Genomic DNA, 27475 nt, shown 5'->3' on the forward strand with positions numbered 1-27475 from the left:
TCAATAAGGTTGTGCATTACGAATAAAAGTCCCAACCTGACATTGTGGGCTAGCATCTATCTCAGTAATCAACAGTTTCATTACTGTTCGGTCTTCCCCCCGACAACCACATCATCAAAGAGTCGATGATGGTGTGTTTCTACCAGGATCCGTACGACCTTTTGGCAAGAGCGAATAAAAACCACACCTTTTCATCGTCCTGGTGGTTGGTAATGTGGAATGGAACCACAACTAGGGCACCGCACGTAAAAAGCCCCCACCATACCATGTGTATACCGATGGTATGATGGTACGCTGGCCACTGGCCGGGGCCGGCTACACACTCCAATGAACGTGTCACTTCTCATTGTCGTTTACCAACCGCAAGCGGAAGGAATCTTTTGCAATGTAAGAGAGAGAGAGGAAGGTCGACAATTGCTGGCTGGTTGGACGTATATCTTGGGCCAATCCAACATCCGCTTCGCTCCATAGCTTCACCATCGCTTGTTTACCGCATGTGCTGACCACAGTACACAAAGGGGAAGAGCTCTAGGCCCATCTGTGTCTGGTGTCTACCCTGAATGCAATGCATTACTGATTGCCGCCATAACTTACTTCGGCGTAGACAGACTTTAAGGGTGGCTTCTTTCTGGGTCGGTTATGCAGCAGTTGCAACGCCAACGTTGCCGTTGCGGGAAGGTTTTCGTGCATGTATGCGCCCCGCCTGTCCAATCCATTGTATGGTTGCGGAACGATCACAAAACAATTCGCCCTTTCCGACATCTCTATCGTCCTCTTGTTTATCAGCTTTAATGAAGAAAAGGCTTCTGTGTGTGCCTTCTGTTCATTATCAGTAAAAACCACGGGCTACGATAGATAGACGGGCAGGAGGTTTTCAACAATGACAAACTGCAACCGAAACGCTCAACGGTCCAAGCGCTAGCTTTAGAAAGGGCTCTGATACAGGGTTGTCAAACCCATGATCATACGGAACGTATGTTAATAGATCATATAAGGAAAATTTAACTATGTTTGAATAAGATTAGGTGTGATAATGACTTTTTCTACATTTTGGATGATTATAATTATGGCCTGTAGTAGTCTTGGGTCTGAAGTTTTATGTAGACCTACAATATCAGTTGTCCCTACGTACCTTGACGATGGCTAAGACTTTATTAACCCTCATTTGCTAGCAATAATTGTGGATAATTGTTAAATATTTTAACTTTGACGACACTGGAATAGATAAACCATAAATCACGCCATGGTTTAATCCAAGCGTCTCCCCTGTTGTGACACGGGATCACTTTAGACTGGGCAAACATACTCTGGAAGACTAATTAGCCAAGTTTAGCTCGAAGGTGTCAATCACCCCGCTGGCAGGACGCACGATACGTTTGGTGTTTCTTTCGCGTTTGAAAAACGATCGATATTAGAGACTCTTTCTGTGCAGTTTGGTTGAAATTGACGACGAAGAAAATTAATAGAGGCAGGAACTGTACATCTATGAAAACTTCTGCTGCCGGGAGCTGCAATTTAAGTATATTTGATCTCATCCCCTTCCGCAGCATCTACACAGGGCGCGGCGTACCGAGCTAGAGGAGAAAACGCGCGAAGAGATCCTGTCGCTGATCATACATCACATCACTGCCGTAAACTACATCTATCGCAATACCAAGTTTGATGGGCGGGTAGAACATCGGAACATCCGGTTTGAGGTGAGTGTACCATCGCGGACAAGCTTCCGGCATGGTATCGGTCTTAACAAACTCTGGTTCACCCAATTTTCCTCATTTGCAGGTCCAACGTTTGAAGATAGACGACGATTCGTCGTGTGGTGAAAACCACCATGAAGCTCCGAGTCCACTGTGTATGGAAAACATCGACGTTTCCAATTTTCTCAATCTACACTCGCTCGGCAACCATGAGGCGTTCTGTTTGGCGTACGTGTTTACCTACAGGTAAGTCGCGAGCGAATAGCTAGAGTCACGGAAAAGTGAAGCTATGGATGTAGACTTTGCCCTGGCAATAGAATTTAATGTATATTACGGTTGGGTTGCATTTCATCATCGTGCAGAGATTTCACCGGAGGTACGCTTGGATTGGCCTGGGTTGCGTCGGCTTCCGGTGCGTCAGGCGGCATTTGCGAGAAGTACAAGACCTACACCGAAACGGTTGGTGGTCTGTACCAGAGCACCAAGCGTTCACTCAATACCGGCATCATTACGTTCGTAAACTACAACACGCGTGTTCCTCCGAAGGTGTCACAACTGACACTTGCTCACGAAATTGGACACAACTTTGGTTCACCGGTATGTGTAACATGAGTAGGGCTTGTGGTGGATACTTTGGCCAATTCTAATGCAAACTTCTTTTTCTACCTTCGTCTCTTGTAGCATGATTATCCGGCCGAATGTCGCCCGGGTGGTAACAATGGCAATTACATAATGTTTGCAAGTGCCACGAGTGGAATCCGGTTAAACAATGGCAAATTTTCGCCGTGCTCGGTGCGAAACATTTCGAACGTGCTAGACGCGATCGACGAAAACAAGAAGCGCAACTGCTTCCAGGCGTCGGAGGGTGCATTCTGCGGCAACAAAATCGTTGAGATTGGTGAGGAGTGTGATTGTGGTTTTAACGAGGAGGAGTGCATGGACAAGTGCTGCTATCCGCGCGAGATGACCGACGCGATGAAGATTGAGAATGCGACGGCCCAAAGCTGTGGACGGCGGGCCCGAACACAGTGCAGTCCATCGCAGGGACCGTGCTGCGATAGCAATACCTGCCGCTTCATCCCATCGGATGCGAAGGTGACGTGCAAGGAGGAGACGGAATGTTCGTGGGGTTCGACCTGCAACGGTACGACCCCGGAGTGTCCGGAACCGAAGCCACGCGATGACAAGACGAAGTGTAACAACGGTAAGGGTATTGTGTTTTGTGTGCTGTGTGGATAATCATCCTTGCTAATGACCCTGTTGGGGCCACACTTTTCTATTGCAGGTACACAACTGTGCATTAAGGGTGAATGTTCCGGATCGATTTGTCTGTTGTGGAATATGACGGAGTGTTTCCTAACGTCGAACATCATTCCGAACATTGACAAACGCAAACTGTGTGAGCTGGCCTGCCAAAATGGCAACGATACCAATACGTGCCGGAGTACGAGTGAATTCGCTCGCGAGTTCGGCCTACCGGACGGTGGCTACAGTCTCCGACCCGGTTCACCATGCGATAACTTCCAAGTAAGACGATACGGTCAAGGCAATGGTGCCCCGTTTAGCAGCAACCATGTATTTGCGATGCTAACATGAATTCATTTCCAGGGTTACTGTGATGTGTTTCTGAAATGCCGTGCAGTTGATGCCGAAGGTGCACTGGTGCGGCTGAAGAATCTGTTGTTCAACAAGAAAACGCTCCAAACGGTGGCCGAATGGGCGACGGAGCGATGGTATTTGGTGTGTATCGGCGGCATTTGCTTCATCATCATGATGGGCATCTTCATCAAGTGCTGTGCAGTACATACGCCGAGCTCCAATCCGAAGAAAGCGGCGGCCTATCGAATTTCGGACACGCTGCGCCGTCCAATGAACACGCTTCGCATGATGGTTCGTATCCGGTTGTGTGTTCCATTGGCAAAAAAGTATTTCCGTTTATAACTTCTGGTTTTTGTTTCTGTTTTCAGCGCCGTCACCATCACAACGGAGCCGGACCGCGCAGTGTCCCTGTCCCACGTAATGAACGTTCCCGAAGTGCGGGAGACAGGGGAGGCGGTGGTGGTGGACGAGGTGGCGGGGAACGAAACGGAGGTGGACGTGGTGGTGGAAGCCGAACGCGAGGTGACGGTCATGGTGATATGCGCAATGGCAGTGTCCCTGCGGGACATAACTCTTCGTCCTCCGGCAATAGCCGCCCGTCAAACAGTTCACGTCCGCCAGCACATGGGTATGGCGAAGGCCGTGGCCAACAATACTACCCACCGAAAGGTGTGTTCTCTCTGCTTGACCCAATCTAGCATTTTAGTTTATTATCGCAGTATAATTTGATTTTGTTTTCTTCGCGATTTTCTGCTCTTACTTGCTTTCGTCCGGGTTTAAATTAAAATTTCTTCTAATGCACATTCAATTTCATAATCTTCTATCTTTGACAAACGCTGATTTTATGAGTTTTGTTTTTTTTTATGATTTCGTATGTTTTGGTTTCATTTTTATTTCGTAGGCCATCACAACAGTAAGCAGCAACATTCCCGCAAAGCAAATTCCAATCCCCGCGAAGGGGTTCGAGCCAATCAGACGAGTGCCACAGTGGTGTACAAGAAGTAGAGTGAACAAATTGCGCTTAACTAAAGCGACGAAAGGACATGAAAAATCGAACCTTGGCACCTTGGTGCGTTAGAGTGTCCCTTTCCATTAAGTGCAAAAAAGTACAATTCGCAGCTTGAAGCCAAATTCTCGCAATTTCTGTTCAGTTTCAGTTATGTTTCTCCAGCTAACTTCATTATCAATCAATAGAAACGAAGTTATACACCCCAGTCGCAACAATCGAGTTCTTAGATTTTTTTGTCATAAAATCAAGGAACCTTCGTCAAGTGCAGGTCAATTTTATGTTAACAGTAAGCATATTTTATTCCTATTTTGTTATTCTTATAAGTTTATCTTTTCATCATAAGCTCAACCATCGCACTACCCTTTATGTGGCATTGTTACGCTTGGGTTTTAACATATCAACCTCACACCCTATCACATCCATTTCGATCCTTATAGACAGAACATATCTTTCAGTGTCAATCAATTACACGTACATTAATCTATTATTTTATAACAAAACACAATGGTTACATAATGATTTGTTTTCACATAACAATGATTACCGAGCATATTCATTTCTCATAAGATTTATGTTTCTCCACGGTAATGTTTTACAGCACCACCAACTCAGAACTATAGCCGGATGAGCAATGCCGAGCTATACGCGGAAGCCTATCCGGACCGGGGAATGTACGAACCACCGAGACGCCCGTATGCTAATAATAAGGTTTGACAAGATCGACGCCAAACACGAGACCACCACCGTAACAAATCGCAAACATCCAGACGCCAGTATCGTCGGTGCAATCCACAGTATCGCTACTGTTGGACGACGTCGTAAACGTGTGCTTAGTTTCAAATATCGGCATCGTTTCTTCCCTTTCTTCCAATCGTTGCTGTCGATTTGGTTGATGATTTCATTTCACACAAGCTCCTTCCATAGAGTTTGATCCTACGGGAAAGCATGACGGAAGGGCGTGGAACAAATCTAACGATAGTGCTACGGGGGACGTAGGTATCGCCACCTAGTTCCTTATTTTTTTATCAACTGTAACTTCCAAACAAACTTCAAACGTCTCCGTACTACAATGATTGCCACACATTGCAGATGTCGAATAGATTTCAAAATATTGTGAAGCGATAAGGAAGAAGAGAAGTTCGTACGTGACCAATGGATTGAATGAATGCAACGCAAACATATTTTCCTTTCCATTTATGGGGTTATAAATTAATTTAATTTAATAATTCCAAATTTTTTGTACGTGGTGCTTGTTGACGGAATTACATTTTTACAAAAGGACTATAAGCTACCGTGATAGTAAAAGCCAGATAGTTGAGTAAAGAGAAGAGTTATAGCTTTTTATATCCTGTCATATTTTTTCCTCTGCCCAAAAAAGCAACAGACAAAAACACTATACCGATAATGATTGGTTGCGTCATTTAACGTTCTACAGTTCTGGCATTTTTATATCTATGTTTTCCATTTGTAAACAGAAAAAATGACTTTTGACTGGTTGTTATCGTGGTTCGCATTTGTTTTTCTTTCTTATCTCAGACTGTATCGAATATATCTTTTTAAGCGGAATATAAAAGCCATCTATGGTATAAGATTGTAGTTGAGGGTTAAAAAGGGTGTGCAGAACAAAGTGGGTTAGACTGTAGAACCATTTTGGGTTGTCGTTAGATATGTTCGGTTGATGTCAGTCCGTGCAAGGGATCAAATGAAAATCATATGAATGAAATGTATGCAAAACAATGCATGTTTCGCAAGCCATGTAGGGGTGTGACAAGGCATCAAAAAGTGCGGCATTCAGTCCGAAATCATGAAAAACCTTAACAAAACGAACAACTATAAAAGTACATTTACACACAGAACACGTTATTCATCTCCGGGTCCAGCAATATAAAAAAACGTATGAGAAAAGCGCATTGAAACCATACAATAACAGAAAATGGGAATGGGTTTGTAAAAAGACAATGGTAACAAAGGTGTTGAGCAAAGCGAAACAATGTATGAAAAAAAAAAAAACACTCACCGAAGAAAGTGGAAAAACAGAAGAAAGAAGGGAAATTTAAGAAAACAAAACGGTCAAAAGTATCGTTTGTAGCATAACAAGTAACAAATAGAATGAAAAAATCGTCTTTAAAAACGGAAGTCGTGGAAGTGTGGATGAGAAAATACAGAGTATTTATATTGTCGATGCCAACGGGAAAATCCGCCATGTGACGGATGAGCAAAATAGGGATTGAATGTGAGTCGGTATTGAGGTAGAAAGGTGGAGCAAGAAAGTTAGCAAAATTTTTTCTGAATTGTTAGGGTGAGGAAGACGTAAAGCAAAACGAGCGTATGCTACGTGTGTGTGTGTGTGCATGTAAGTTTTAGGAAGGTTTATTTACGTCTCACGAATCATGTACATGTCACTTACATAAAATACGAAGGAACCGATCTTGAGAACTATTCCATGCTCTATGGAGAGGATTACACTTCCAATCCCCTCATAGGCAATTAATTAGTACGAAGTTCCTCTCATTTCGCGTTGCGTGTATGTGAGTTTTGGCCACTTGTTTGTTTTTGTTTAGCAAACCCAATTTGCATTTCAAACGCACAAAATATTTTGATCAAAGTTGAAGGTGAACCACTAGTTGAAATGTTGGCTTTATTACTCGTTTCATTCGGTTGGGCTGGTGTATGTCAAAAAAGGGGGGATATCTGAAGCGCATGTACAATGCAGAATATCAAAACGTTAGTAGCATTTCGAGGAATGGTATTATTTCTTTTCTATTTTAAAATCCAAATTTGAAGCACGAAAATGTGGCACTGTGTTGTGGGAATAGTTTAGTAAAATATTGATTTGTTACGAAAAACAAAGAGGACGGAATGCAAACGAAGAAAAACCCGACATGACCCGATCTAAATAATAATAAAAGAAAAAAAAAGTGAGGTAAATAGTAGAACAAACAATATTTAAAGCGGATACATGTGATATATATATTTTTCTAAAATAATGAATGAAAACCTACTAACTCTGAATGGGGGAAACATGAACCAGAAACCAACGCGGACATAAAAACCATCACAACACACACACATATTAGCAAGAGAATAATAACTACACCATGCAAGGGAGAACCGAAATGTAACAATAAACAAGCAAATGTAGATCAAAATAATGTCAATAGTATCAACCAATACCAAAATGTGTGCTGCGCATCAGAGATACAAAGAAAGCTCAATAATAGACAGTCCCGACACGCACTAGTGGATGTAAAAAGGAAGAAAAAAACCTACAAGCACCCCTTACAGCAAGAGAGGCAATATCATACGATTCCGTACGAGAACAAAACAAACTCAAAACCATACAAACGAAAACCAGACACGAAATAAGTGCAACCATTTGAATTGTGCAAGTGTAATGATGCAAACCCGAATCACGAATCAAGTAAAACTTCACCTAAACAGCATTCACACTCGAACAGCACAGCAATTAACCCATAGCAGAACCGTCGTCGAATGAAAACATGCTCAAAATACTTCCTCTTGGTGTCGTTGTGCAGGTTAATGTTTGAATGTGTTTGGACAAATGTGGACATTCTAACTCAATACTTTAAAATAGTAGCTTACTTTCCATTCCGACTATTATAAGAATTTGGCAATGATTCCGGTAAAGCCACACTGCTTGTGTTCATCTTTTATATTCGTGAATATTTTTATAAAACACACACTCAACCATTTTATTATGCATTACATTTGTTATCAAGTACAGTGAACGATGTTTTCAATGAAACGAATATTACTTTCTTAGTTCTATGCAACACGTCAGTATGGTCAGCAGTCTCTCAACTGCTCAATATAAATTTTAGGAACGAATAGTTCATAAACCACTGAAACACTGAATCTTAAAAGCATTTTTACATAAATTCCTATGGTTTGATCTGTATTTTTTTTTTCTATATTAAAAATTCTGCAAAAAATACAAACATAAAACAGTATAACGATATTTGGGGACAGATTACCACTGTGCAAACTCTGAAAACGGAAAATCAAATCTCATTTATTTTATGTAATTTCACTGCGCGATACGGGTGTGTGCGATGAACTAGCGTAAAAGTATGATCTGGTGGCATTAGGAAAGTTTAGCTTAAACAGAAACAATGGATGCAAAACAAACAAGCTTATTTTAAATTCGGTACGATTCCATAGTATCTGTAAATTGTAATGTGGAAAAGGATGTGATTGTTATGAACAAATGGAGAAAGAGTGGTGCCGATAGTTTGTCTGTCCGCCCAAGCAATTCATATTTTCGGTTGTTCATTTGCGAAATCTTCCTATTAAAACGATGTTAAAGAGAGGGAAAAACGGTACGGAAAGATTAGAATATTACTTCTTTTGAGAGGAGCAGTGAAAATGTCAAATGTATATCAAGAAACCGAGATGCATGAAGATAGGAAAATGAGTTGCTGCAATCGTTCACTTTACACAGAAAAACATTCTTCCAATTGAATAGTAAGCAAAAGGGAACGGGACGATAAATTACGAAGCGATAAACGGACGAGGAAATTAAAAAAGGCTGCAAAAAGCAAGAAAGTCGAATGAAACTCAAGAACAAGCCAAACATACACACAAGCATAATATGAACGGAACGTGAAGAACGGGTTAGAATTAAATCAAACGCCGCTAATATTCACACAAAACAGCACAGAACACTTTGCCGTGTCGGCGTGTGTGTATTTGCTCGAAGAAAAAGGGAAAACCTCTCCCGGAAGGAATGTGAAAAACTAGATAAAAGCAAAAGAAGGTAGTCCATAAAAACCGATATGGGAACGTTGTGCGATACAGAGACAAAACAAAAAGCAGAAGCAAGTAAAACATTGACAAGGAAAGGGAAAAGGGCGTGAGAAGAATAGTATGTTTCTATTATTGTACCTATTTGTAAATGTTTGTAAATAGCGTTTGAAGCAAGCGAGCGAGGAGAAAGAAATGGAATGGAATAATAACGAAGACAAATTCGTAATATGAGAAAAACAAAACGAAATCCCGGTTCTAGCGTTCGCGCAAAAGCATAGGACAATGTACATGGATCACATTAAAGATGAGCCAGGTTGCTAGGATCTAGGATCGCTGACCTGGATGAGGATGATCTGAGGGGAAAGTCTGAATGATTGCATTAGTGATAACACAATAAAGGAGAATAAAAAAATCCTGCTGAAAAATTAAGTGCCCAGTTGCCAATATGAGTGTTCTAATTGACATTGAGACTTTTACAATAACGTATCTAAAAAGTAAAGGTAAGTAAAAAGATAAGTCCTGAAAAAAACAAAAAAGAATCGGAGCGCCCAACGTGGGGCTCGAACCCACGACCCTGAGATTAAGAGTCTCATGCTCTACCGACTGAGCTAGCCGGGCTATCGGGAGGTTGGGTGCTCAAACGCGTTTTGTACCTTTACTGCTTGACTTGAAGATCCTTTTCGATGAACGCATCTTCTTCGGTTCATCTTCCTCAACAGCGAGTGAATCTTTTATGTTGCCTGTAAGCATCAGGTGTTCATGAGGGGATGTAGCTCAGATGGTAGAGCGCTCGCTTAGCATGTGAGAGGTACCGGGATCGATACCCGGCATCTCCAGAATTAGTTTTTTTCCATCATCTATTTTATGCTTTATTTATTTATGTTTTTGTATGTTGTAAAATGAGGAATATAATACAGAAGTATTAGCTAACCTTTTTGAAAAGAAATTGCTGCCAACACAAGCCCACAGCTTAAATTCAATAAATAAAATGTGTGTTACAGACAGGAAAGGCAGTGTGTTTAATATCAAAAATATGTTAATTATAAACAAATCATGTATTAAAAATGTATAAACAATAATTAATAACACCTACAGAATTATTTCAATCCAAAAGGAGTGATAAAACACTTTTGCTCACTCAATATTTACAACCCAACAAGAGAAACAACGCATTTCACAACTTCCCGTCGGCTGATACGAAATCCCATACAAACTATCCGTTTCCCGATTCTTGTTAACAAGAGAGCATCCAAAACAGGAGCTGACATCAATTCCCCTCCAGGGTGCATATAGCTGAACCGCTCTCGCGTGTTAACATTGCCGGTGATGGAAGAGTTTCTCACACGTTGGCCATTATTACAGGGGTTTTGGGGACTGTATTAACATGTTCAGCGTGATGTTGTTTGGCTCGTTTTGGTATCTCATATAATTTTCTCATATATCTCATATAATATAATATAATATAATCATTGGCAAGTTATCGTTGCCAGCAACAACATTTGACGGTCATTCGATAGCTCTACCGAACTTGTCAACGCATATAGCTTTTCCCGAACAAAGCAACACCGAGCTGAACTTGTCAATACAGACGACGCCAACCCTGCAACGCACACCATCGCTCTCTTCAAGGTAAAGAATCCCCTCCCTCATTCGCATACCTGGCTTATCACGGAGGGGAATCTTATCACGCGGTGCTCTCATTTATTATCGGCATTGGCTGGCTCACCATTCGAGTGATACGATCGCCGTGTGTGGCTATGTGTAGCGTGGGTGTGTGATCTGCTCAGGCGAGTGGAACTGTTTGCTCTTCGGTATGATCGCCTTGTGTAGTTTTGTGTCGCGTGTGTGTGAGCAACACCCACATTTTGCTCATGCTGTACAGTACGATCCCCTTGTGTGGCTATGTGTTGCGTGTGTATGGACAACTGAGATAATCAGCTGCGGGTTTGTTTTGGGTTTAGTTTGAGCAAGAACTGTTGCGCTATAATTATCACAAAGTTTGTTAAAAAGTAACGTTTATTTTCATATAACAAAATTACTTTGTTGTAAAGGCAAGAGTGTAATAAAAAACGAACAAACAAACAAATGAAACATGAAAATACTAACAGCAATGCAAATTAATTATTGTCTTTCGACTCTTAAATTCGCGATCTTCGTTTCGCAACAAGCACCATCCGAAAGCATTTTTAATGATAAAACAATATGTAAGTATAATGGGGGTGTATTATTTAATTAACGTGGTTATTTAGGAACATTCTGTTCTATGAACTTCTATCCGCACCATGTCGATCGTTCCACGCACATTATTTTCTGTCTTGCGCATGCGTTTAAATCTCCACCAGTCGATGAAAAAAATGCGCAAAAACTTGCCGCCGTCGGCCGGTACGAAATTCCATAAACGGGCTGTTTTCAGATTTTCGACACCAAGAGAGCATCCAAAACAGGAGGTAACATTTATTCCCCTGCAGCGTGCATATAGCTGAACCGCTCTCGCGTGTTAACATTGCCGGTGATGGCAGAGTTTCTCACACGTTGGCTATTATTACAGGGGTTTTGGGGACTAAATTGACATGTTCAGCGTGATGTTGTTTGGCTCGTTTTGTTATCTCATATAAATGTCTCATATATCTCATATAATATAATATAATATAATCATTGGCAAGTTATCGTTGCCAGCAACAACATTTGACGGTCATTCGATAGCTCTACCGAACTTGTCAACGCATATAGCTTTTCCCGAACAAAGCAACACCGAGCTGGACTTGTCAATACAGACGACGCCAACCCTGCAACGCACACCATCGCTCTCTTCAAGGTAAAGAATCCCCTCCCTCATTCGCATACCTGGCTTATCACGCGAGAGTCTTATCACGCGGTGCTCTCATTTAGCATCGGCATTGGCTGCCTCACCATTCGAGTGATACGATCGCCGTATGTGGCTATGTGTAGCGTGGGTGTGTGATCTGTATCCTCATTTCACTCAGGCGAGTGGAACTGTTTGCTCTTCGGTATGATCGCCTTGTGTGGTTTTGTGTTGCGTGTGTGTGGACAACTGAGATAATCAGCTGCGGGTTTGTTTTGGTTTTAGTTTGAGCAAGAATTGTTGCGCTATAATTATCACAAAGTTTGTTAAAAAGTAACGCTTTTTTTTCATATAACAAAATTACTTCATTGCAAAGGCAAGAGTGTAATAAAAAAACGAACAAACAAACATATGAAACATGAAAATACTAACAGCAATGCAAATTAATTATTGTCTTTCGACTCTTAAATTCGCGATCTTCGTTTCGCAACAAGCACCATCCGAAAGCATTTTTAATGATAAAACAATATGTAAGTATAATGGGGGTGTATTATTTAATTAACGTGGTTATTTAGGAACATTCTGTTCTATGAACTCTATCCGCACCATGTCGATCGTTCCACGCACATTATTTTCGTGTCTTGCGCATAAGTTTAAATCTCCACCAGTCGATGAAAAAAATGCGTCTCCGAAATTCCATAAAAAATTGCCGTCGTCGTCGGCTGATTCCATACAAAACCGGCTGTTTTCAGATTTCCAACAACAAGAGAGCATCCAAACCAGGAGGTAACATCAATTCCCCTCCAGCGTGCATATAGCTCTTCCGCTCTCGCGTGTTATCGTTGAGCGTGATAGCAGATATACAGGGGTCGGCACACTTTTTTCAAAACGGGTCAGACATTAAAAATAAGACTAGAATTGCGGCCATATACCCCACACTATTTTGTTTCAAATATGAATAAGGTGATGTCATAGTAAAATCATGCATAATTTGGAAAAATGTAGTACAAAACAATAACAGATAAAAATGTTTAATAAATTCATTATAATTCATTATATTATTCATTCCATTTACTAAAACTACATCTGTAAATAAACAAAAACTACATTTATTTCTGCCTTGAAATTATGTAATCGTAACGAGGCTGGAAACCGTGAAAACATCTGTTAATTGTGAAAATGTTCCGCGAATTTCGTCTGCCACACTCTGTCATTCTCGAGCCCCGTTGCAAGGCATTGCTGTCGTTCCACAAATGCTATGAAACCTCCGGCAAGCTTATAGAACAATCTACGAAATATGTATTCGAAAAATGTATAGAGATATTACACAGTGGCATTTATTTTGATTAGCCGCACAAACAAAAAACTGATGACGTCATAATGGGGGTTTTGTGTGCTTCATGAGTCTTACAAACAATTTCTAGCGGGCCGGACTTTGCCGATCCCTGTTCTAATACATTGGCTACCATTACCGCATACCATCAAACTCATGAGCACGATCGCTTGCGTAAGTGAGATAGATGAGATGGATAATATCTCTCTTGAACTCCCCACGTCTGCTGATACGAAATCCCATAGAAACCATCCGTTTCCCGATTCTTGGTAACAAGAGAGCATCCAAATCAGGAGCTAACATCAATTCCCCTCCGGCGTGCATTTAGCTCTTCCGCTCTCGCATGTTATCATCGATCACGTTCACTGGCAAAAAGATAGTCGATAAAAAAACTAATCTTGGAGATGCCGGGTATCGATCCCGGTACCTCTCACATGCTAAGCGAGCGCTCTACCATCTGAGCTACATCCCCTCATGAACACCCCGCGCTTACAGCCATCTTTGATCGCTACAGCACGTCGAAAATGTAGGTTAAATCGGTATTAAACGTGTTGAGCTCAATCCAGAACCTCCTAACGTCCTAAATACATCGGGTCATATGCAATCGGGTGGCAAAACGGCAGGAGAATTTCCACCGAAACCGGACAAAAGTAAAAAAGCGTCCCGGTCACAAACATAAAAGTCTTGAACTTTTGTTATTATTCTGCAAGGACTTCGTCTGTAACGTGGATTGATTTTTTAACTCAGTGCCAATGGAAATGCTGTAAAATGTGAAAGTGGACATTAGACATTGTTTAATGTTGATGTGTTATATTGAATGTAATATATATGATGTAATACGTTATGTTGATGTGTTGCAAAAACTAATTTACTGGAGCTTTAACATCTGAGTAACATCCCCTCATGAACACCCCACGCTTCCAGCCAGCTTTGATCGCTACGGCACGTCACAAATGTAGGTTAAACAGGTAGTAAACCTGTTGAGCTGAATCCAGGACTCTTCAATGTCCTAAATGCATCCGAAAAACCCATGCAGAGTTTTGTGCATTCCACAACAATACAAACAATTGTGATGCTGCATGGTAGAAGATTCACTCGCTGTTGAGGAAGATGAACCGGAGAAGATGCGTTGGGTTGGCGTTCATCGAAAAGGATCTTCAAGTCAAGCAGTAAAGGTACAAAACGCGTTTGAGCACCCTTTCTCCCGACAGCCCGGCTAGCTCAGTCGGTAGAGCATGAGACTCTTAATCTCAGGGTCGTGGGTTCGAGCCCCACGTTGGGCGCTTCGATTCTTTTTTTGTTTTTCTCTTTTTTATGCGTTTCATGCGTACTCACACGCAATACACATACCCCTTTCACGCGCAAAAAGATCATCACGAAAATGTTGCACCTTTTCAATATGCGCGCGCACGTTGACATTGTATGTGTGCAGGTAGTTAGAGATCAGTTTCAAACCGCTTTTTCCCGTTTTATATGAACTATTCTCTCGATCTTCTCGCGATCGGTCACCATTTCGCGTTCGCAGTGCTGGTCGCGAGAGCATACGCAACGGTTCATTCATAAACTGGTTCCACCCGTTGACGTGTTTTATACGCAAAAATTAGGTGCATTTCACGGATAGGCAATTCGGAGCAAAAATGTCAAACCAACCCGTCGTCAGTTGTTTGCCTGTCACTGCGAACAAAATGTCGAAAGCAAAGAAGGTGCTGGATGAGGCGCGCGAGACCAAAAACCGCGAAATTGACCTAGTGGATCGGAACATTTCCACCTTCGAGGAGTTGCCCGGATTGCGTGAGTATTAGCACGGTGCGGAGCACATTTCGTTAGAGCGAACCAGAATTTCCTATTTTGGTAAAAACTACTTTTTTCGGCCGTGGCTGTGTGACTGGGTGCGCTGCAAAACGGGTGGGTGGGATTTGTTTTGAATCATTGCGTGATGTAAATAGATGATGATGTGCTGCACTTTTGGGTTAAGAAATGTTAAACCTTTCTAGTAATTGTTACTTTTCATTGTTTCCTTTGCAGTTAATATGCAGTTCGTCACCAGAATAACGCTGAGCCACAACAAATTGAAGAGTGAGTAATTGCAGATGGTGTTGATTGGTGTGGCATCTGCCTGTTCAGACCGTTGAAAAACGGGTAAAAAGGGAGACAAATGTGTGACAATTGACTGAACAATGCGTAAAAAGTTACAAAAGTTCATCAGAACCTTTCGAAACAGTGCGTTATCATGTAAATTATAAACTATTATCAAGTAGGCGTTTTCCACGAAGAAATGTTTGTTTATAATGAAACCGTATAGAGCTCGGTAATCCGGTGAACTGCTTTATCCGTGTGAAAAAGTTTCGTCAAATATTACGGACGTGAAAGCTTCGTTATAATTTAAAATAGCCGTTATTTGTGTAGATGTTCAAAGTGCAATAGTTTTCTAAAAATGTGCCTTCTAACTGACTTAACATGGATTGAAATGTTTCTCGTTTCCGATAGCTGTTCCACCCGGTATTGCAAATTTAATCAACTTGGAAATATTAAACCTTTCCAACAACTTTCTGGAGGAGCTGCCACTGTCGCTTTCGTCGATGCCAAAGTTGCGCATTTTAAACTGCTCGATCAATCGCCTGAACACACTGCCCCGTGGATTTGGCGCATTTCCCGTACTGGAGGTGTTGGATTTGTCGTACAACAATTTGAACGAACAGGTGCTGCCTGGAAATTTCTTCATGATGGGTACGTTGAAAATGTTGGGATTTGTGATATAAGAATTCTGATCTATTTGATGATCTCTTTGCAGATTCCCTACGAGCGCTCTATCTCGGTGATAACGAGTTTGAGTACCTACCGAAGGAGGTTAAAAACTTGAAAAACCTACAGATTGTAAGGATTGCCTCAACATGTGGTTATGGAAAATGTTTGGAATGGTACGGTTTGTTCTTGTTATTTGTAGCTCGGTTTGCGGGACAATGATTTGCTGGAACTGCCCAGGGAAATCGGTGAACTGACAAGAATTCGCGAACTTCACATTCAAAACAATCGACTCAGTGTGCTGCCACCGGAGATTGCCAATCTGGACATGCCGGGCCCAAAGTCTGTGCTAAAGATGGAAGAAAATCCTTGGGTGACAGCGATTGCCGAACAATACCTGGTTGGCATCAGTCACGTGCTGGAGTACATCAAGACGGAGGCGTACAGAATGTAAGTTGCTCGTAAGTTAATCGAGTACTATCGATAGATACATACTTTTTCTAACGTCCACTTGCAGTCTCTACAATCGTCATATGCAATCGGGTGGCAAAACGGCAGGAGAACTTCCACCGAAATCGGACAAAAGTAAAAAAGCGTCCCGGGCACGATCATAAAGTCTTAAACTTTTGTCATTATTCTGCAAGGACTTCGTCTGTAACGTGGATTGATTATTTAACTCAGTGCCAATGGAAATGCAGTAAAATGTGAAAGTGGACATTGGACATTGTTTAATGTTCCAACTAACAACAACTAAGCCTTACTAAGCCCCGTTTCACGCATACACTGTCCCGTTGGGACGGTTTTCTTTTATTGTTGTAGCAGGTACAACAGGTCCGATAGTTTGTTAAACTAATTTAATTAACTTTGACACTACCGTCGTAGGTTGACAAAGTGCAAGTGCCTTAAAATGCTAACACAAATTGTGAACAAAAGTAGAAACACTAAGAAATGCAATTAAAATGGTAATAAAATTGATGTGTTGCAAAAACTAATTTACTGGGGGATATAAAAGCAGTCTGTGTGACCAGAGTGTTGTTGGTTAGAAAGGCGCTGAAAGGAAATGGTTAAAGGAGAGTATAGTAGTTCTTTTTCAATATATCTATTGTCAACTATGTCGATATATTCTTTGTTTGTCTTGCTTATACCGATTGTTGCTTCACTAATACGAATCGAATCGAAAATTTGCAATACTACGGGGTTCCTCAAGACGTATACGGTTGGGTGAAGAAACTTTTAAACAATTCATCGTAAGAGTTTGGAGAGTAGCGGGTCTAGCGACCACCGCAGGAACAAACGAGGGGTTGCAAGAAAAAAACAACAAACTTTTCACTAACCTAATTAGTGTACGTGAAGTAATTTGAAAGTTTTGTGGGTATGTTCACTATTAATTTCAATCGCTCTGCCACCACCTTCAGTTTGGTTGGATCGGAAGAAGAAAAACATATTCGAGGAGGTTATGGTGAATATTTCCTACCTCGAAATGTGTATAGCTCTCGAACTTTTTATTCATGAATTATGGTAAAAAACAACAGGGAGAAAACTTAAAAGGAGTAAATATTGCCGACGAGTAAGACCTAGCATAACGACGAGTAAGACGAACAATTCGAAATGGATTGTTTGATGAAGTGTGGTGAGGTTAGTTCATTAGTGGATTTGTGGATTTCTTCCCATGGAGAGTTTACTAATTGGAGCATATTAACAAAATAGAACTGGTTTTTAAAACTGCTATAACGTAGACGATGAAAGGTTTTATTGAATACACCATCTCTTGAATCCATGATCTATCTATGGATCTATGATCCATAGTGATCTAAAATAGTTTTAAAAGAAATTCGGCATTCGGCCCCTGTCTTCTTTTGAACTGATCTTCAAGGTTTCGCTCAAGGGCTATAAGATCCTTACTAAGTTATAAGGATGACTTTAAAGGTTAATTTGATTATGAACCTGATCAACAGTTCCTGATCTTTTTTGTGACACAAAACATGCGAAAAGTGTTGAGGATTTTCCTTTTAGCTTAATCTAACATGTGCATCTGACGAATACAACTCGCCTGGTATGTTTATTCTAGATTTATATGCGTGGTAGAGATCAGCCTAGTTTTGAGACCTTCTCTGACAGTTTCCTGGTCATCTCCTAGTCTACCGAATGATATCTTACTTAAGAAGAGGTCATCGTGTAATATATGAACTTTTCCCAGCAAAGATGAAATCATGAAAGATCACCTTTTTAATAGATGATACTGCAACCTCTCCTACCAAAAGATTTTCCGACAGAAGAAATCGAACCTGAGAACGTTTAGTCTGAGTCCATTATCGAGAACATCTCGTACGAGATAGAGTCTTTGGAGAAGAAGGAAGACTATGAATTGCCTAGAGCTCAGTGCATGAATGAATAACGCTGTAGACGGTATGCTCTGTAATTAGTTCAATGAATACAACTTAAAAATAGAATTGTTTTAAGATTACTCAACGTAGTGTATAACTCAAACATTAGCCCTGAATTGTGCAAACATAATGCTCATTTTATGCACAATATTTACACGCTTCGCACTTCATCCAATTTATGCTAGGAAATAAAACTGATGGCGTGAATAAATTTCCCACCCACCCCCCTACGAAACTGTGTGCTGTTGGCCCGCTTATAATAAGGGACGGGAAAAATGGATAAAGATGAGGCCGTGCGATGCAAAAGCCCTCGAAGAAGCGTCGCAAATAATGCCGCCGGTGCAGCTGTAAAGTGCGGAAATAAAATAATGAGCAAACGATTATTGAAATTAATTACGGTAAAAGGGGGGGATGATGATCTTGGTGGAGGTGGATCTCGGAAAATGGTAGAAACGTGCCGTTTGAGCCGTAGAAAGGTTGTGCCTCATTTCTTATTGCATCGTTTTTAAGATGCCGACGGCTTGTCGATGACTGAAGCCAAGAAATGATGATGGTTGCACGAAGTCAGATCCATTTTTATTTCCAATGTTACAACCACGGATGGAAAATCGAATATCTACACATCGTCTTGGCGTTCGCTACTTACGACATTCCTCTTGAACTCGTTTCGTTTTGTCCTCAAAAAAAATTATCTCTCCGAACACAAAAAGATTCCAAAAAAAATGGAGATTAGTAAAAGTCGTTAAAAACTTTTCCAAGGATTTCGTCAAATGCAACCCGGCATGATCCTTCTCTGGTTTGGAAGTGGAAGCAGCTGGTCCACCTGAAAAAGTTGCACACACTTTCCTTTTTTAGGTGTCACCGTTCGGAAGGATAATCTTTCCCCCACGCCATCCAAACGGGGGGCGGGACCCGGAACGTCACCGTTGGATCTCAGCGATGGTTTCGCACGTGTGGTGACTACAGGCGATTGACTTCCGGCACAGTTTTTCAACATTTTGCCGGTTCGCTTCACCGCACCGGTTCCCTTTGTGTGCGGGTTTGAGTGGTTTTCCTTGCCGATGGCTGGCTGTGTTTTTCCCTCAATCCCGCCTCGACGAGTGCGAAAGCTCAACATCAGTTTCTCGTCCCGTAGTTCCACGTGCCAAACGGCTGGACGGGGGCCTTTCCAAGCGCACAAGCATCATTAATATCGGTGTTCGTCTTTGCGCCGGCCGTCTAGAGGACACCCGTGATAGGTCGTACCGTTGTTATCTGACGTTGTCAGCCGGTTCGTTAGGATGTCCATGCGCGACCGTAACGCTCTTGAAAGATAGTCCAAAAGTGGGATTGTCGCTGGAGTTGCATAAGGAGCCGTCAGGCGACTGTTCAAATCTTCCATAGCACCATGCTAATGCGCATCGACAGGAGGAAAAGAAATTGATTACGAAGGTCGCGGCAGTTGGCATTGTGGGGTCCTATTTATTTCTACACACCTGACTGGCCAGATCAGAGATAGCAGCAAACGAGATGAAAGCAATTGTGATTTTGTTGTGTAAATTGAATGTGCTTCACGCTAATGTTTATCGAACGATGATGAATGTTTCGAAATTAACATCCATTTCTATCCTTACCAAGAAAAGATCAAATTGGTAGATGAGAAAAACACGTTTGCGGACAATTATCTTTCACAGCGATCAAACATTACACAATTTGCAATTAAAATTTTCACTCAAACCGAATACACATCGAGGAAAATTTTCCTGAGGAGGAAAAACGATCATTACGAGAGTAGATAGCATTTTGGTTGTTTATCGAAAGTCTTTACGTTCAATATTTTCGCCAATACAATCACCCTGATTTGGGTGATGCCAATACCAATCGACTGACCGTATCACCCAAAAATGGGTGATGTGCTATGCAAAAATCCAAGTAAGCTTTGACAGCGGTATTACGGTAACTATTTTTGACACGGCACTGAACGTGTTAGGAGTGTTCAATCAGTTTAACGAAATGTCGAAGACTTCATCATTTCTGGATTATGGATATTGAAGAGCAATCTGATCTAAAGAGTAACAAAATATCCGGAACTGACAAACTTGGACCCAGAGATGGAGTTGTAGAAGAAGAGACCCATTTGTTTCAAGAGACCTAATTTCAATTCTGACTTGTAAACCAGGGATAAGATCCTATTCGATCCTAATTCTAATCGAGCGATCATCGCAGAGAGTTTTAAAAAAAGGGTATGAGGAAGGTAATAGTAGATCTCAGATTTTATCGGCAAGGTACAGGCAAAAAGTTCAGTTCAGTCTTCAGTCGAGACTGAAGTCTCGAAATTCGCGACCCGCGACCCTTGAGATCCTCCACCTTGTGTGTAAATGGCCTCCAACTACGGTAGTTTTAATGCATGGACTGAAAAGTGATCCCTGTGGTAGAGGATCATCTCTTAAGTATTACTAAGATCTCTTGGATCTTCTTCAAAGGTGAGCCGCGTGTAAGTAAAATTTCCTCTGGGGGGGAAACATCATAAAGCGAACATTAAAGGAAAAAGCCTTCTTGTTCAATTGATAACGTTAGGTCGTTCAGAATATTGCGACCAAAATCTCGTGGGGCTATAGTGCCAAAGGCAGGAAGAAATAAATGATCTATTTGAAACTACGTTACGACGGTTAGACATTGATATTACGATCTTTACTAGATCATACTACTGTTCAGGGCTAATGCTTGCTACGAGAGACCGGTCCAGGGTCTGAATAATTAGCAAACCATTAAGGATTACTTGCTCGAGATGCAGGGATATTTTTACTATTTTATAATAACCCATTGTAAAGTTTAATCAAAACCAATTAAAACGTGTTGAAATCACATTCAATTTAATTGACCGTTAAATTGTAAAACAATATATTATCATGTTATCATGAAACGGTTGTTTAAAAGACTTTTTATTGCGGGTAATTATTGCATGCAAAAAAAAAAAACGACAGCCCACCCGTACTTTGTTCGACTTTTTACGGTTGAGTATGTGCAATCGATTGATCACGGGTGATCAAAATAAATGAGTTTGTGCAGTGTGTCACTTTTTTCCGATTCCCAGCACGGCAGCTGCGTGGCGCTGAAGTTGCTTTTTGATGAGCGACATGATGGAAGGTGATAAGCATCCAACCGAAGAACCGAGTTCCAATCAACCAACTGTGATAATGATAAAATATTAATCATAATCAACGATCATCACCTTCGCACCACTTCGGCGCTCTACGTCTACCTTTTTTGGTATGCTTCGATTGCAGAGCTACTCTTCTATCATCCAGTATTTTTTTCGTCCACAATGAACACATCTAGCCGATTGATGATATATTTTTCATTAAAGCCTGTGTTGCGTAAAAAAAAATCCAGCACCATTTTGAGCAAAATGAGTGGAGGGAAAAAATTGGTAGTGTGTGCGAAAAATTTAATAAATCGCCTTAAAAATAAAACACCCCACCACGTGAAGAGCGTGGTGCATGTGCAACGAAGCGTCCGGGCATGCACGACAAAATTTTCATGTTTCCGTGTTGCCTCCATGCACCGTTACCGTGGTCTCACACCAGCACTGGGAGGACATTGAGACCGAGTGGGCGATGAGATGCGCTCGTTTGGTGGTTCATAAAATATTTAACAACATTTTTATTACGTTTCCCGATACCCCGACAACCATCCCGTTGTGTGAAGCTTATGGTGGTGGATGGAAACGGGACGCGCGCTGCACGCGGTGGGGATAAAATTCGTACAAATTTATCAATCACCTGTCAGCGGACGGGATTTTCCTTTCTTTTCATTTTAATGCATTTGGCGGTGCGAGGCAAATGTCGGGCAGAATGGTACGGTGCACGGTGAAAATTGCTCCATTTCAATTGCACTTCACATTTCTGCGATCGAAGTAGCCACTGAGTGTAGTCATTACCGTTTGACGTGCTGATGATGGTGTGATGGCAATACACACGACGAAGGTACATTCAAAAAGGAAACTATAATCGAACCGGTTTTACTAAAGCTGGAACCAACGCTTTATGATTTATTTCTCACTTTAGCTTCTCCGTCTACTTGTGTGCGTTTTTTTTTGGTTTATTGATTGATTAACATAAAAGATCACAGGATTTCGATTAAAAAAAAAGAGAGATTTTAATTCATTTTCGCGTGCAAATTGGTTGCGGATATTGGTGATTATGATTCTTGCGCTTCGGTACCCGATAGTACGCATAATTTCAGTAGTATTGTACAAGTGTGTACATGGGTCGGTTGATCTAAATCCGGAATGCTCAGAAAAAAAATTAGTTAACATCCCCGACATTACTTGTGAAATCGGAGATATAAATTTCAGTCTTAAATTCCTCCTTCAATATAAAAGTTATTAAAAAGATAAGAAAAGCCAAATTCTTCTAAGGTATTAAATAATAATACTAAAATGCAGTTACACAATAACAGTAACATTAAAAAAAAAAATGTCTCAATCTCATTTATAATCAGTGTCTAAGTATGATTTAATATTTCCAGAGAGTATTCCTCTACTAACTCCAGTACTCACTTTCGACAGCAAGAAACTGAACTGAATTGTTGAAAGAAACAGTTTTCACCAAAAAAAACTGAAATGAAAAAGCCATGAGCGTTGGGAGATGGTCTATCACATGCCTCATTATGTTAGTACGAAACAAATGAATTGAAATTGATCGTGTAGCAGCACGGCCAGCTGCCTAACGCTCAAGGGCTCACTCATCCTTCGTGCTGCTCCATCAAACATTAGTAGTAACAAGGAAAAATAATGCTCCTCCCATATTTCCACCAACCACCCAGCGAGCAGAGGATCATATGAAGCAGATAATGATTTTCACCCATCGATGCATCGTTGCATTTCCGGTTCACGCACGGCAGAACGTGCAGCAGGCACACTTTCACAAAAAAGATTCTTTACGAGATATGGGTGCCTTATCGTTTGTTTTTGTGTTGTTTCTTTTCCCAAGCGCAGCAAAAAGGTGCGTGAAGTGATGATGGATTTTTTGTTGTTTCTGATAGAATTTTCCCGTGCACCATGTATCAACACTCGGGATGCATCTGCTAGATTGCCCCCCCCCCCCCCCAACACCAATTCCCCTCTGTGTCCCACGTCACTTCACGCAACCAGCCAGCTCATAAATCGAATTAACACGGTCACCTAACGGGAAAATTAACTTTTATCGATGCGAACTCTAAGCGGAAGTGTGGAATGAAAAGTGGGCCGGCTCTCCCACCATCCGGATACGGACATGGCGTATGCCGGCATTAAATGAATGAACAGCGATTGGGTGGCGATGGGACTGAAAAATGAAACAACGAAAACAGCCGATCCAAATGAGTGCTAAAAATCTGATCAGATTTTCGCTTTCCCCGCGGATGGAAAATCGAAGGGAACGGGATGAAAGTGAAGTAGAAAAGTACAATATGCAAAAAAATGTAGTTCGGAAATAAAGCTGGTAAAATAGTTGTAGCATTATCGGGTAGGTGTTTGAGTGTGTATGTGGCTGCATGTTTTTTTGGGGAGTTGTTATGTGGTTGCTACACAAAATCTCGGTTTGTATCGATCCTTTAGGGGATGTGCTCGTTTGATGTGGACGTGAGTAATGTTGGAGGTGGCTTTTTTTTATTTAATACTTGCAGCAATGTTCTGCGCAGCAGATGAATTTTAATATATTTTATTTGCCATTCATGCGTCCCCCCATTATTTCGCTTACTGGCCAGTGGTCCCTCGGGTAATGGGAGAAATGTTCGCAACATAGGGTCGTAATTTAAATGAGCATATTCCCATTGGCGCATTTTCGTCACCTTTATCAAACATCGATGATCAGCTTTTTTCCGGCCAATCTATGACGTTTGCCTGTGTATTAGTGGTGTTGGTTTGGTATTATTTTAAACACAATCAGGTTCCGCTCTAGTGATGTGCATACTGAGGGAGAATGAATCAATGAGCCTATCCTAATGTGCGAGTAAAATACGAATCTTCAAAAAGCTCACAAATGAGATTTAAATCGTGAATGAGTTTCATATCGCATGGATGAGTAAAATAAGCATGAGATACATAGCGCTTGTAACTTCGCAATTTAGAACGTGAATTAGGAAAATTTGAAATGAATTATATTGAATTTAAAAATTTAAATTATAAATTAATTAAAATGAATTTATTTTCAATTTGAATTATAAAATTCTTGCAAATGAAATGTGTGAGAAGGTTTCGTTGATACATCTCACTGAGATTGAGATGCCTGTGACTGAGAATGAGTAATTATTATTTCAACTCATTCTTCACTGAACAACTCATTCATTCAACACTGAAGAAGTACTGCTACCACTAATAGTGATGGGAAGATTGGGATTCGGAAGATGCGAAAATCCGATCCTTTCAAGGATTCGATCGAATCGGATCCCAAATGACGGATTCTAAAAGGATCCGATCTGATTAGAATTCTAAAAAGGTTGGATCTGATTCGGATTCTGGAACTGGATCCGAATGGGATTTCGTTGGGGATAGACCTCAACCTATGTTATTTTGCGCTATGACACGATTGATTGTTGCTGCTTTTGCTCATTGCTTTTTGGAATTCATATTATTGGATCGAACAAGATTTTTAAGGCTTGTATTGAATCAGATCAACCGTTCCGACATACCCATCACTACTTATCTTATTCGTTTCCAACGCCTCGTGTGCTTTTACTTTTAATTACTCTTAATTTCAATTGCTCTGAGTGGTGATGATATAATGATTTTAGTGAAAATTCAATGAGTACAAAAATTATTTTTACTTACATTTGTTTTAAATTTTAGTTAATAAGTAAATTTATCTAACTAACTGCTCACTCTAGAAGAATTCACCAAAAATCATCGTCATTCCCAACACTAGTTTGTTGCTATGGAATGTCCAATAAACGATTAATCTTGCAGAAGTTTCCAAGTATACGCACCCTCTTTTACAGTCGAAAAGGGATAACTCTTTTCAATAAAAAATAACTACCCCCAAAAAAACTCTGTCTGGGTTGTACCCTGTCGTGTTACGTGTGCCTTACTCCCAACCCAACTCCATTCACGGTGTCTGCACTGTTATTTCCTGTTAGAAACTGTTCCATTTTCTACTACGTCATGATGTTCCTCCTGTGTGTGTGGGTTTTTTTTGTTATTGCTGTATTGTGTCTCACCCCGTGTCTAGTGCCGACGGTTTTCCCAAAGGCGACGATGTGGAAAAATTGGAAAACGCACGCATTGTTGTATGCGGCTGGCTGGTACGATTTTGTTGTTTTTAATCATGCTGCCGATGTTATTATTTATTTAATATCGCTACTTTGCGTTTCCATTTCACCGGGCCAGAAGGTGGACATGGTGGGATGGCTTAACCCGTGGGGGATTGTACAGTTCAGGCAGCGTTCAGCTGGTTCGAACGTTGGAACACATCAGGGGTTGAGGGGTTGCATCCCTGCGGGGGTGAATTGTACACTGATATATATCTTGTTTTTTGTTGTGTTTATTTGCATTCTGCACACTTTTTCCCGATGCACAGAACGGAATCAGAACCGGGCTCGAAAGAATCTCCATCATTCCTGGCCGGGCAGCTCCGATTTGGGGTTAATGCAAAGCGACATAAACACGCAAAAACGTGCGTGGCTTTGGGCGCTTGGATGGCGCGCGTCTGGAGCGTGTTCTGGTGGGCTTTTTTTGCTCCATCAGTTTGTCCCTTGTCCACTTTTTGCAAAGGAGAAGAACAAAAAAAAAAATGACATGGATAATGCAAAAAAAAAAAACACAAAAGCAAAGAGCTGCACACAATAGCGAAAGAGAGAAAAACGGATTTAAGAAGCATTATGGTGGTGTTTACCTTTTTTGTTTTGTTAAAACAATGTTCATGCCCATCCGCTTTCAATAAAACAATACAAAACCACGTGCCAAATGGAAAAGCGTAACATAATTGCAGTAAAGAAATGCTCCATCATCGCGATGTGGAAGTGTTTTTATTTAAATACCATTATGATCGGCTTATTAGGTGTGCTTTTCTCACCTGGTTTTCTTTGTCGCGATGGGCGGAAAGAAATGTGATTGAAAAATGTTGTTCAAAAGACAACAGCGCAGTGCATTAAATCAGTACGGTGAATAATTGTTCGCGTTTGAACGGTACACAGTTTTGTATTTAAAAAGAAACTCTTAAAGAAATCAACATTATGGTTTGCAAATAATCGTGCTAGAAATGGTAGTTTGATAGCTTCATACCGTTCAATTATTAATTTCGGAAGATTTTTAATAATTTTCCACTTAAAACCAAATCCACTGTTTGTTTCTTTTTTGGTAAATTAGGCAAATAGTTCATATCAGTCCAATTGCAAGGGTTTTATTAAAAATTATGAGTTGATTCTGGTTCCATTTAACGGTTTATTTCTCTATTGTGTTCTTTCGGTACTGAGCAATTTATTCTGTATTATAAAAATAGGAGGTTAATTTGTTGTTTATTTGATTTTATTTTACATTCGTTGTACATTTTTGGTATTCACTGCTTTACTAATTACAGTGGAGCGCCGATTTTCCAGGTGCCGTTTAACCGGGTGTCTGATTATCCGTGCAGCTCGGAAATGAGAGTTCAAAAGGAAATTTGACATATTCTGGCAACAAAGTTGACGGCAGAGTTGAAACACCTAATTTTATATGAGCACAAATTCTTAAAAGAAAACAATTATAATTTCTTTGGCATCAATAAAACACACAGGTAAAATAAATCATACTATAAAAAAGCATCCACTCTACTAATTTACTTCTTCGATTATTTATTCAACTCTACATCCGCTGATAGGTCTTGAGTGGCTGCAGGGATACTTTAAACGAGCCCAGGAAACGATGGTCAACCACGAGCTGGGTTGTCCGGTGCCATTCCTAGAAGATACCTAGAATTTGAATTGAAGAAAGTTTCTTTACACTCTTTACAATTGTGTTTTAGTTGATTTACCCCGCTAACGGTATTGTTAATTGTTTATGTAAATTGGAATACTTCTTTATGTTTACAAATCAAATAACTAAATTTTATATCTGATAACTATAACTAATATTATATCTGAATATTATAAAAATCAAGACAACAAGATGACTTGTTACCTATTTCTCATTAAAATCCAGACACTTTGATC

General features: G+C 40.7%; 2 protein-coding genes and 4 non-coding genes across 6 annotated transcripts in view; 4 read left to right on the top strand and 2 right to left on the bottom strand.

The window, feature by feature from the left end:
• LOC128305951 (disintegrin and metalloproteinase domain-containing protein 10 homolog) overlaps positions 1-6378 on the top strand; it is a 52374-nt gene extending 45996 nt beyond the window's left edge. The window contains exons 7-15 of the mRNA XM_053043594.1: positions 1548-1697; positions 1780-1940; positions 2057-2291; positions 2376-2898; positions 2980-3221; positions 3303-3584; positions 3662-3962; positions 4195-4588; positions 4901-6378. Coding sequence (XP_052899554.1) covers positions 1548-1697; positions 1780-1940; positions 2057-2291; positions 2376-2898; positions 2980-3221; positions 3303-3584; positions 3662-3962; positions 4195-4298 — 1998 coding nt within the window. The 3' untranslated portion in view covers positions 4299-4588; positions 4901-6378. The remainder of the gene's footprint in view (positions 1-1547; positions 1698-1779; positions 1941-2056; positions 2292-2375; positions 2899-2979; positions 3222-3302; positions 3585-3661; positions 3963-4194; positions 4589-4900) is intronic.
• A 3236-nt stretch (positions 6379-9614) lies between these two features.
• On the bottom strand, positions 9615-9687 carry Trnak-cuu (transfer RNA lysine (anticodon CUU)). The gene has a single exon. It is a non-coding gene; the product is annotated as a tRNA-Lys (tRNA).
• Positions 9688-9832: 145 nt separating this feature from the next.
• On the top strand, positions 9833-9905 carry Trnaa-agc (transfer RNA alanine (anticodon AGC)). Its single transcript has one exon. It is a non-coding gene; the product is annotated as a tRNA-Ala (tRNA).
• Positions 9906-13604: 3699 nt separating this feature from the next.
• Trnaa-agc (transfer RNA alanine (anticodon AGC)) lies at positions 13605-13677 on the bottom strand. The gene has a single exon. It is a non-coding gene; the product is annotated as a tRNA-Ala (tRNA).
• A 738-nt stretch (positions 13678-14415) lies between these two features.
• On the top strand, positions 14416-14488 carry Trnak-cuu (transfer RNA lysine (anticodon CUU)). Its single transcript has one exon. It is a non-coding gene; the product is annotated as a tRNA-Lys (tRNA).
• Positions 14489-14768: 280 nt separating this feature from the next.
• Positions 14769-17056, top strand: LOC128303026 (ras suppressor protein 1). The gene is made up of 6 exons (XM_053039878.1): positions 14769-14996; positions 15231-15281; positions 15693-15932; positions 15997-16079; positions 16150-16397; positions 16465-17056. Exons 1-6 carry the CDS (start codon positions 14843-14845, stop codon positions 16559-16561), a joined length of 873 nt encoding a protein of 290 aa, XP_052895838.1. The 5' UTR covers positions 14769-14842; the 3' UTR covers positions 16562-17056.
• The last annotated feature ends 10419 nt before the right edge of the window (positions 17057-27475 follow it).

The sequence above is a fragment of the Anopheles moucheti genome, chromosome 3 (genome assembly GCF_943734755.1).
Source record: "Anopheles moucheti chromosome 3, idAnoMoucSN_F20_07, whole genome shotgun sequence".
In the NCBI taxonomy this organism is placed as follows: Eukaryota; Metazoa; Arthropoda; class Insecta; order Diptera; family Culicidae; genus Anopheles; species Anopheles moucheti.